At 42.6% G+C, this 12,085-nt stretch overlaps 1 protein-coding gene across 5 annotated transcripts in view; it reads right to left on the bottom strand.

Annotated features, from left to right (window-relative positions):
- Window positions 1-1,767: 1,767 nt before the first annotated feature.
- MCC (MCC regulator of WNT signaling pathway) overlaps window positions 1,768-12,085 on the bottom strand; it is a 315,415-nt gene continuing 305,097 nt past the window's right edge. For 4 of the 5 annotated variants that reach the window (XM_040421633.1, XM_040421632.1, XM_040421631.1 and 1 more), the window contains 2 exons: window positions 5,114-5,236; window positions 4,567-4,747 (listed from right to left, as the gene is read on the bottom strand). In XM_040421633.1, coding sequence (XP_040277567.1) covers window positions 4,567-4,747; window positions 5,114-5,236 — 304 coding nt within the window. Of the gene's footprint in view, window positions 4,748-5,113; window positions 5,237-12,085 lie in introns of all 5 variants that reach the window. The other variant, XM_040421630.1, reaches the window with a different exon arrangement.

Genomic DNA, 12,085 nt, shown 5'->3' with positions numbered 1-12,085 from the left:
ACCCATATCCTCAAAGGGTAGTGAAGATTTCTTTGAAATACGGGCCACTGGAGCATCTATTTTGGGAGTTTTATCCCACAAATCAGAGTCAGACTCTGAAAAGGGGTATTTGCGCTTGAAGGCGGCCGATACAGTCCACCTTTTATCAGGATCTCTCCATTCCCTGGAAATAAGGGATTTAATATTATTGTGGATGGGGAAGGATCTCTTCTTTTTTTCCCCCAACCCCTGAAAAATCTGATCGTGAAGGGACTGAGTCTCTTTTACGTCTTCCAAATTTAGGGTAGATTTGATATCTTTCAGTAGGGACTGTGTTTCTTCGGGAAAGCACATAGGCCTCCCTGCAGCCTCCTCAGAGGATAAGGAGACTTGATCATCAAGTAACTCCCCTTCATCCAGATCCACTTGGTCTGACATTTCCAGATTTAGGGAACGGGAAGGCCCAGGGGAAAGTGCCAATTGTCTGGAATCAGCCGCAGCCTTAATTTCTTCTCTAATGAGGGTTCGCATGGACTCCACAAAGGAAGGGGATTCTTCTGAGATGACTCTTTCAATACATCTGGGGCAAAGGGTCTTTTTTGGATCCGACACCAAGCCTTTACGGCAACCACCACACTTTCTGCGCCCCGAATCCCCTTTGGGTTTAAGCTTTCTGGACTCACTGTCCTAAGGGATAAAACAAACTTTGTATAGGACAAGGGCCGGCCTTCAGAGTAAGGGTGGTGAGGGGACAGTATAGTAACATTACAGACACCCAGCGTGCATGGGGGAGGAAAGGTACAGGAGTTCCTTAACCCTATATATCTATGTGGAAACATATAAAAGCATAGGGATAACTCCCCCTGGGAGGAGGCTTACCGGGCTTAGGGCCGAAACAGCGGGATCACCGGAGCGCTTTGACGACTCTCTGTCGCTGGAAGGCATCTTTGCAGATCGGCGGCGGTGATGTATGTGATTTTCCTTTTAAATCTCCCGCCGCGCGTTCCAGGAGCAGTCGCGAGAATCTCTTGCCCAAGGAGATCTCATTCCGGTGACGTCACAACGCCCGATCCCGCGCGAGTTCCGGCGGACTCGCAAGCCCGGGGATGCCTGAGATTAGGACTTACTCCGCAGGATCGAGGAAGGGAGGCAATGCGTCCCCGGAACCCCCAATCCCTGCACCAGCCCTCCTGAACAACAGGGAAAGGACCAGGCTGGTGCGGTATCCAAATTCCTGGATCACCCCAGGAGTGGCTTCCACGCACGTCCGAGGACAGGAAACAACGACTGGTAAGGTAAGGAGGCTCCTTAAATCCTGTGCTTCCTCGTTGTTTCCTGTCCTGGAGGCGGGGACACCCTCCTGTGAATGCCGTTGTGGAGGCGCCGGGGAAAATGAATGGTTCCGTATACGGTCTGTAAAAAAAATGAACAGAAACGGAATGAAATTACGTTTGTGTGCAAGAGGCTTTATAAGGAAAGATGCTCCTAGTAGACACAGCTATGTAGCTCCCGCACTAGAGCTACTCTGAAACAACTGATTGGCAGGGGCGGGTGGTGTTCGATTCCCTCCAACCAGATACTGAAAACATATCCTGAAGATAGGCCATCAATAGTAAAGGAGTGGACAGTGCCTTTAAGGTTTAGTGTCCCCTTCTTACTAAATTAAAAAGGCAAACAAATATATATATATATATATATACACACACACACACACACACACTTCAAATATAAACACTATCTTTTTTTTTTTATGAAGACGAAGAATAGTTCAGACAAATTTTTCCACATATGAAGTATTTATTCTGAATATAAGAACATTTGTAAAATAAACGTATTATAAATTGCTCTGTATAAATAAATGAAGTTTATTTTTTTACATTTCCGTATCAAATTAACATAAAATGACAATCTGACAGAAGTATGTGGAAAGGCATTAAAACTTGGGTGGTGACGCTGAGTACACAATACTGTTTACAAAAACTACACAAAATGTCACTGCCTGATACATTCTGACATTGGATGGTGTGGAAAACTGGTAGAAAAATAGCACATTACAGAAGTCTTTGTAAAGCATAAATCCATGCAGTACCCTACAATACAAAGAGTTCACTGGCGGGATTCCATGTAGAGTAACAATCGGCTGAGAATACAGTGAAATCTCTCGGCTTTTCTGCCCATGGTCCATTTATTTCAGCACAGGGAACTGAAGATCTTCGTGATGTAAAGAATATTTATCTGCCTCCATGGACCTTATTTTATACAATACACACAATTCTAAAGAAACCACTTTTGCGCTGAAACCAAAAACGTTATCCATCATACGCTTTGGAAACAGTTCAATGTGAAAGTGCATATCTTTCATATGCAGAAGCTGGCATTGTACACACTTTGGAGAGCTGGACTGGAGATGGCCAAGACGTGTGGCACTACATGGGTGACTTTTGTTGTTAGGGTGCTGCTATTTCTGTTGGCTGCATATCGACCAACGCAATGAGACAATATATGCCAGTCTTAAGGAGGACTTTTCATGGGATTTTTTTTTTAAACTAGTACCGCTACTAGTCCGCTTGCTGCAGATGCTATTGCTTTTTTTTTTTTTTTTTCAAGTCGTCCCCTCCATTGCGCTGTTATGCTCCCCTGTGTGTTCTGGTGCCCAATATGCTAATTAGTACCATCAGTACAGGGAGGAGACCAACAGAGGGGACTATTTTGAGAGGAAAAAAAAAAAAAAGCAATAGCAGCTTCAGCAGGCGGACTACTTACCAAAGTACTAGTTTAATAAAAAAATCCCATCAAAGGTCCTCTTTAATCCATATTTGTTGGCAGCAAAATAAGTAAAATTTATGAAGAGGCAGATTTCTTTGCTGTCCTTACATCTGAAACTAAAATCTATGCATTTGTAGATGTGCACTACAATTTGCAGCACTTTTTGTTGTAGGTATTGGTAAACCGTCCTCCCCCGCTAACCCCGCCCACTGGCTGGAGGAGGGGAATGACGCAAATCATTGTGTGCCATAGTATGCCACTTTTTAACTTCACAAAACTGGTGCAGATCGTTTAAAGGGGTTGCCTGAGTTATTAAGGAAAAAGTCAACCATGGCAGCATTTGTGGGGGAAAAAAATTCTCGCCTATTTCCTCCTCCACCATGACCAGAGCTGTTGTCAGCTGGCCAGGGCTGCCTATGGCAATATCACCTTTGTAATGCCAGCCAATGACTATTAAGAAGATGATGATTTTGATCCTTGGCTAATGAAGAAACGCCTTTCCATACATTTCCACCGTTGATTACATACGGAGACTGTAGAACTGTATCCTAAGCACTGGGTCATTCATTCTCATTGGCTGACAAGCAGCGATTTCTCCCTTGTAGGAGCCAAACCAAACAATCCTAACTAAGAACTGATTTCCAGCTCCCCTTACTACAGACAAGAACTGGGATAGCGCGCCCCTTGTTTCAGTTCTGCAGCAGGATTATAAACATTACATATACTGTCTACTGCCCTAAAAATGGCGTTCATTCACTGCCGCGCTTACTTGTATTATTCTCTACATTTCTGTCTGTGGAGTCGCTGGTCCCCGGGACGGAATGTGCAGTTTTTTGCCTTGATTGTGGACATTATGCTGGAGCTAAAACTTCATCTGTAAAACTTACCAAAACAAGGACCTTAGCAAATAACTTTTAAAGTGCATCTTTGTTTTACAGATGAGCGTCCTTCTCGACAGTGAACAGGAAGATCTAGAAGTTGTAGGGTATAAACTGCTGCGTTCACATTTTCACACAACTCCCAGCTTACTGTGTGCGTTTGACTGGAAAGGGATTGGGATGATGAACCCTGTGGTCCTTACTAACCGGAAACAAAGTTGTAGGGGGAAAAATGAATTCTTAGCAGAAGAAACTGCCCTTCTATAATCACCAACCAGCGTCCTTGTGTTTCACCTCTGACTCCCAGGTAATGTTAAGGTGTTCTGTACTTTCGAGCGGAATAGAATTAAACTGTAAGTGGTTCGGTAAACACAATATCCTGTATATATTAAAAAGCAACACATAAAAAAATAGGCTATGAATATATTTTGACAGCTCCCAGAAGAAAGGAAATCAAAGCACTTTTACTCACAGTGTACTAAGAAACACAGCTCTGCATCTGTGTACATGAATGTATTAAAGCTGTAGGGCGAGCACCCGTCTGGCTGAGCTGATGCAGCGGTTCAATGTATTGGTCGAAGACACTGGAGAAATCTCTCCCCAGCAGCAGAATCTTTCATAGTTTTTGCTGGTAGTGATAGCACCTCTCTTGAGTCCAAGAGGGTCACGGAAGTTTCCATACTCCTCAAGTAAAGGAGCGTTCAGTTCTACCTGCATACCACACAAGATGTGACGCCCCCTGTTGTGCAAGTGTGACATGCTACTAGGACACAACAGAAGAGTATCTGGCCCATCACAAGGAGGACGTAGATTTCCTTGTGTTCCTACCAGCAGTATGTGGAGAGCAAGTGTATAGTCCATCCAGTCACACCCAGGAGCAGACAGCTGAGAAGTGGTGCTTTGGGTAGAGGAGAGAAGCCATTGTCATGTGTTGCAGGTTGGTTCACAGTGATGTCTCATTAGTATGAGGTCTGGAGTTCTCCTCTTCTAGTAAAGCTATCCTCTGCTTCAGCATCCGCACTTGTGTCTCATGTCTCTCCACCATTGCCATCATCTGGGACTCCAGTTTTTTCAGCTTATTCTGATGTTTCTTCTTTGCTTTTTCATAAGCTGCCACAAGGTTGCTGCCCCAGAAAAAAATAATACAATGGATATATTACAAGATCTTAAAGGTAACCCCAAAACTAGGGGAGTTCAGCTATTCCAGCTATGTGTGTGGTTGAGAACATTTATAACAGCAACTATCTGTCGAAGGGGTCATCTGGTTCAGAATACGAATCCAATCTTAGTTCCCATTTAAACCATTGAGAGGTAATAGAAGGGGGTCCCATTATTAGCCAAAGGGTCTATATGGAGGACACAGCACATCCATGCATTGCATATACAGATTACTGCTTTCACTTGGCATCATGCAATTTTCCCTCTGGGTGCTGCTAAGTTTCCACACAAATTACAAAGGATTGCTAGAAAAGTTTAAAATTGTTACTGACCTATTCGCTCTTTTCAAGTCATTGACAAACTCGGCCGACTGCTGATGCCGGATTTCACTGCTCTTCGTGAGTCTTTCTAGGGCGCTCACCAGCTCTTGTGCCCGAGACTTCAGCTTCTTTTCCCTGCAGCAAAAAATACAGAACATTTATGAGGTGATGTCAGATCATCGGATCACGTAAGAGGTGCTGCAAACACTACCATCTTATTACAGTCACAAGCTGTATACATGGTTGAATGAATTGACAATACTCCGAACAGTAGCTAGACGAGGCGCTTTACTCCAGATTGGAAAGAGGTTAGAATCCCTGTATGTCTCTTCAGTGGAAGCGACTGCCTGCTGCTCGGCTTCTGGAACCCCAGTTTACAGAAAGACATACGTGTCTTCTTATACAAGCCAATTCTAGTAAGGGAGCTGCTGACTAGTGATCATGCCATATACAATGTGGCCAGTAGGTGTCGCCATCTCTTCAGAGACTGACAAACTGCTGATTTTAGAACAAGCTGTAAACTATACCTATCGGGGTCATCCAGATCATAAAAAAGGTGTCAAACTGTATAAAATCCAGAAATAAGATTCTTTGTCATATAATCACTCTTTTTTTTCTTCTTCCCACACTGACACTGCCCACTTCTGGTTGCCAGAAGAGGGCAGAACTACCACGGCAAGTATATTGTTATAGAGGACCTGTCAACACAAAATGCAATGCAATCTGAAAGCACCATTTTATAGAGCAGGAGGAGCTGAGCAGATTGATATATAGTTTTGTGAGAAAAGACTCAGAAAAACTTGTAATATATATTTACATGTGTGTATGTACAGGTGGATTTATATGTTGCAATTATCGGGCAGAATATCAGGAACAAACGCTCGTTCCCAACAATCTGACAGTGTAAAGGTGCAGCCGATCACCCAATGAATGATCAAAATGCTCGTTCATCGGTTGAAACTGTTGTTCGTGCAGGCACCTAAATTTTCATTTCTGAGCAGCAGATTGTGCTGTCTAAACAGTGATCTGAGGCCCAGAAACAATGCAGATGTATGAAAACGAGCCATCACAACAGTGATCACTCGTTCTCATACTGTGGAGGTGATTGCTGCTTGTAAATGCAACACTTCACCGCCACTGAACGAGCAGCCAACTGTTGCGAAGAAACGATTCCTTCTCGACAAATCGGCTGCTCATCTGGGTGTGTATACATACATAGCTGTCAGTCACTGATAACACTTCCCAGTGAACAATGCAATTGGAAATAACAATATAAGTTACTAATCTGAATCTTTTCCCACAAAACTATATATCAACCTGCTCTGCTCCTCCTGCTCTATAACATAGTGCCTGCAGACTGCAGTGCATTTTGTGGTGACACGTTCCCTTTAAAGTGTAACTGTCATTCTATTTTTATTTTTGTAATGTGTAGGGTCAGTGATACTGACCATTTTTGTAATATACTTTAATTACTGAAATCATACATTTCTATTAGAAAAATAGCTGTAAAGTGGCCCTTTTTGAGCCTTAGCCACGCTCCTGTCTTCAGTTTACATAACTGTGGATACCTGCTCAACATTAACCCTTTCTACCCGGGCCAGTTTTTTTTCACCTTCCTGCCCAGGCCATTTTTTGCAAATCTGACATGTGTCACTTTATGTGGTAATAACTTTAAAGCGCTTTTACTTATCCAGGCCATTCTGAGATAGTTTTTTCGTCGCATATTGTACTTCATGACAAAAAATTTAAAAAATTAGCAAATTTCTATTTCTCTACTTTTATAATAGATAGTAATAACTCAAAAAATAGTTATTACTTTACATTCCCCATATGTTTGGATAATTTTGTGAATGCCATTTTAATTTTTGGGGACATTAGAAGGCCTAGAAGTTTAAAAGCAAATCTTTACATTTTTCCGAAAACCCACTTTTTAACCACCTCAGCCCCCAGTGCTTAAACACCCTGAAAGACCAGGCCACTTTTTACACTTCTGACCTACACTACTTTCACCGTTTATTGCTCGGTCATGCAACTTACCACCCAAATGAATTTTACCTCCTTTTCTTCTTACTAATAGAGCTTTCATTTGGTGGTATTTCATTGCTGCTGACATTTTTACTTTTTTTGTTATTAATCGAAATTTTACGATTTTTTGCAAAAAAATGACATTTTTCACTTTCAGTTGTAAAATTTTGCAAAAAAAACGAGATCCATATATAAATTTTGCTCTAAATTTATTGTTCTACATGTCTGATAAAAAAAAAAATGTTTGGGTAAAAAAAAAATGGTTTGGGTAAAAGTTATAGCGTTTACAAACTATGGTACAAAAATGTGAATTTCCGCTTTTTGAAGCAGCTCTGACTTTCTGAGCACCTGTCATGTTTCCTGAGGTTCTACAATGGCCTGACAGTACAAACACCCCACAAATGACCCCATTTCGGAAAGTAGACACCCTAAGGTATTCGCTGATGGGCATAGTGAGTTAATAGAACTTTTTATTTTTTGTCACAAGTTAGCGGAAAATGATGATTTTTTATTTTTTTTAAAAAAAATATCTTGGTCAAATGCCAACTTTGTATAAAAATATGTGAAAAGTTGTCTTTTGCCAAGATATTTCTCTCACCCAGCATGGGTATATGTAAAATGACACCCCAAAACACATTCCCCAACTTCTCCTGAATACGGAGATACCAGATGTGTGACACTTTTTTGCAGCCTAGGTGGGCAAAGGGGCCCATATTCCAAAGAGCACCTTTCGGATTTCACTGGTCATTTTTTACAGAATTTGATTTTAAACTCCTTACCACACATTTGGGCCCCTAGAATGCCAGGGCAGTATAACTACCCCACAAGTGACCCCATTTTGGAAAGAAGACACCCCAAGGTATTCGCTGATGGGCATAGTGAGTTCATGGAAGTTTTTATTTTTTGTCACAAGTTAGTGGAATATGAGACTTTGTAAGGGAAAAAAATAAAAATAAAAAAATCATCATTTTCCGCTAACTTGTGACAAAAAATATAAAATTCTAGGAACTCGCCATGCCCCTCACGGAATACCTTGGGGTGTCTTCTTTCCAAAATGGGGTCACTTGTGGGGTAGTTATACTGCCCTGGCATTTTCCAGGGGCCCTAATGTGTGGTAAGTAGGTAAATGACCTGTGAAATCCTAAAGGTGCTCTTTGGAATGTGGGCCCCTTTGCCCACCTAGGCTGCAAAAAAGTGTCACACATCTGGTATCTCCGTATTCAGGAGAAGTTGGGCAATGTGTTTTGGGGTGTCTTTTTACATATACCCATGCTGGGTGAAAGAAATATCTCGGCAAAAGACAACTTTTCCCATTTTTTTATACAAAGTTGGCATTTGACCAAGATATTTATCTCACCCAGCATGGGTATATGTAAAATGACACCCCAAAACACATTGCCCAACTTCTCCTGAGCACGGCGATACCACATGTGTGACACTTTTTTGCAGCCTAGATGCGCAAAGGGGCCCACATTCATTTTATGAGGGCATTTTTAGATATTTGGATCCCAGACTTCTTCTCACGCTTTAGGACCCCTAGAATGCCAGGGCAGTATAAATACCCCACATGTGACCCCATTTTGGAAAGAAGACACCCCGAGGTATTCAATGAGGGGCATGGCGAGTTCATAGAAATTTTTTTTTTGGCACAAGTTAGCAGAAATTGATTTTTTTTTTTTTTCTCACAAAGTCTCCCTTTCCGCTAACTTGGGACAAAAATTTCAATCTTTCATGGACTCAATATGCCCCTCACGGAATACCTTGGGGTGTCTTCTTTCCGAAATGGGGTCACATGTGGGGTATTTATACTGCCCTGGCATTCTAGGGGCCCTAAAGCGTGAGAAGAAGTCTTGAGTATAAATGTCTAAAAAATTTTACGCATTTGGATTCCGTGAGGGGTATGGTGAGTTCATGTGAGATTTTATTTTTTGACACAAGTTAGTGGAATATGAGACTTTGTAAGAAAAAAATATATAATTTCCCCTAACTTGGGCCAAAAAAATGTCTGAATGGAGCCTTACAGGGGGGTGATCAATGACAGGGGGGTGATCAATGACAGGGGGGTGATCAGAGAGTCTATATGGGCTGATCACCCCCCTGTCATTGATCACCCGCCTGTAAGGCTCCATTCAGATGTCCGTATGTGTTTTGCGGATCCGATCCATGTATCCGTGGATCCGTAAAAATCATACGGACATCTGAATGCAGCCTGACAGGGGGGGTGATCAATGACAGGGGGGGGTGATCAATGACAGGGGGGGTGATCAATGACAGGGGGGTGATCAGGGAGTCTATATGGGGTGATCAGCCCCCCTGGAAGGCTCCAGGGAGACGCCTGTATGTGTTTTGCGGATCCGATCCATCTATCAGTGGATCCGTAAAAATCATGCGGACGTCTGAATGGAGCTTTACAGGGGTGTGATCAATGACAGGGGGGTAATCAATGACAGGGGGTGATGAGGGAGTCTATATGGGGTGATCACCACAGTCATTGATCACACCCCTGTAAGGCTCCATTCAGACGTCCGTATGCGTTTTGCGGATCCGATCCATCTATCAGTGGATCCGTAAAAATCATGCGGACGTCTGAATGGAGCTTTACAGGGGTGTGATCAATGACAGGGGGGTAATCAATGACAGGGGGGTGATGAGGGAGTCTATATGGGGTGATCACCACAGTCATTGATCACGCCCCTGTAAGGCTCCATTCAGACGTCCGTATGCGTTTTGCGGATCCGATCCATCTATCAGTGGATCCGTAAAAATCATGCGGACATCTGAATGGAGCTTTACAGGGGTGTGATCAATGACAGGGGGGTAATCAATGACAGGGGGGTGATGAGGGAGTCTATATGGGGTGATCACCACAGTCATTGATCACGCCCCTGTAAGGCTCCATTCAGACGTCCGTATGCGTTTGGCGGATCCGATCCATCTATCAGTGGATCCGTAAAAATCATGCGGACATCTGAATGGAGCTTTACAGGGGGGTGATCAATGACAGGGGGGTAATCAATGACAGGGGGGTGATCAGGGAGTCTATATGGGGTGATCAGGGGTGATCAAGGGGTTAATAAGTGACAGGGGGGGGGGGTGTAGTGTAGTGGTGTTTGGTGCAACATATTACTGAGCTACCTGTGTCCTCTGGTGGTCGATCCAAACAAAGGGGACCACCAGAGGACCAGGTAGCAGGTATATTAGACGCTGTTATCAAAACAGCGTCTAATATACCTGTTAGGGGTTAAAAAAATCACATCTCCAGCCTGCCAGCGAACGATCGCCGCTGGCAGGCTGGAGATCTACTCTCTTACCTTCCGTTCCTGTGAACGCGCGCGCCTGTGTGCGCGCGTTCACAGGAAATCTCGCGTCTCGCGAGAGGACGCACCGGCGCGTCCACCCAGAAGAGCAGGGCCGCCGCAAAGACGCCGCAATCCTGCGTACGGCGGTCCTGAGGAGGTTAAAGACCAGTGCAGGTCTGAAGTCACTTTGTGAGGCTTAGGCTACTTTCACACTTGCGGCAGAGTGATCCAGCAAGCAGTTCCGTCTCCGTAACTGCCTGCCAGATCCGGCAAAACGTATGCCAACTGATGGCATTAGTAAGACTGATCAGGATCATGATCAGTCTTAAAAATGCCTGATCAGTCCAAAAAAAAAATGCATTGAAATGCAGGATCCAAAACTGATCCGGCATTTACTTTTTTCATCTTTTTTTTCGGTCTGCGCACAGATCCGCATTCAGTTTTTTTCGCTGGAGATAAAACCGTAGCATGCTACGGTTTTCTCTTTTGCCTGATCAGTCAAAATGACTGAACTGAAGACATCCTGAACGGATTACTCTCCATTCAGAATGCATGGGGATATACCTGATCAGTTATTTTCCGGTATAGAGCCCCTGTGACGGAACTCTATGCCGGAAAAGAAAAACGCTGATGCGCCCCTTGAGTAGAAACCCCCAAAAAATGACCCCATTTTGGAAACTACGGGATAAGGTGGCTGTTTTACCAAATATGACAACTTTTTTTGGTTGTTTGTTTCAGTTTTACATAATAAAGCATTTTTGAAAAAAATCCTGTTTTAGTGTCTCCATATTCTGAAAGCCATAGTTTTTTAAAAATTTTGGGTGACTGTGTTATGTAGGGGATAATTTTTTCGGTATGAGATGACGGATTGATTGGTACTATTTTACGGGGCATATGACTTTTTGATCGCTTGGTATTACACTTTTTGTGATATAAGTTGACAAAAAATTGCTTTTTTTTTTTTTTACAGTGTTCATCTAAGTGGTTAGGTCATGTGATATTTTTAAAGAGCAGGTTGTTACAGACGCTGCGATACCGAATATGTCTTTTTTTTATTATTATTTCACTTTAGCACAATAATAGCAGTTTCGAATAAAAAAATAAATAAATCATTTTAGTATCTCCATAGACTGAGAACCATAGCTTTTTTATATTTTGACAGACTGTGTTAGGTAAAGTCTCATTTTTTCGCGGGATGAGGTGACAATTTGATTGGTACTATTTTGGGGGGCATACGCCTTTTTGATCGCTTGGTGTTCAAATTTTTGTGGTGTAAGGTGACAAAAAAATGGCTTTTTTTGGCACTGTTTTTATTTTTTACGGTCTCCACCTGAGGGGTTAGGTCATGTGATAATTTTATACAGCATGCTCTTACGGACGCTGCGATACCCAATATGTATACTTCTTTTTTTATTTAAGTTTTACACAATAACAGCATTTTTTAAACAAAAAAAAAAAAAATCATGTTTTCGTGTCTCCATATTCTGAGTGTCTCCATATTCTGAGAGCCATAGTTTTTTTTATTTTTCTGGCGATGGTCTTAGGTAGAGGCTCAATTTTTGCGGGATGAGAATACAGTTTGATTGGTATGATTTTGGGATGTGTATGACTTTTTGATCGCTTGGTGTTGCACTTTTAGTGATGTAAAGTGACAAAAAAA

Source organism: Bufo bufo, chromosome 2, assembly GCF_905171765.1.
Source record: "Bufo bufo chromosome 2, aBufBuf1.1, whole genome shotgun sequence".
Taxonomy (NCBI): Eukaryota; Metazoa; Chordata; class Amphibia; order Anura; family Bufonidae; genus Bufo; species Bufo bufo.
This window is presented reverse-complemented; position numbering and strand designations above follow the sequence as displayed.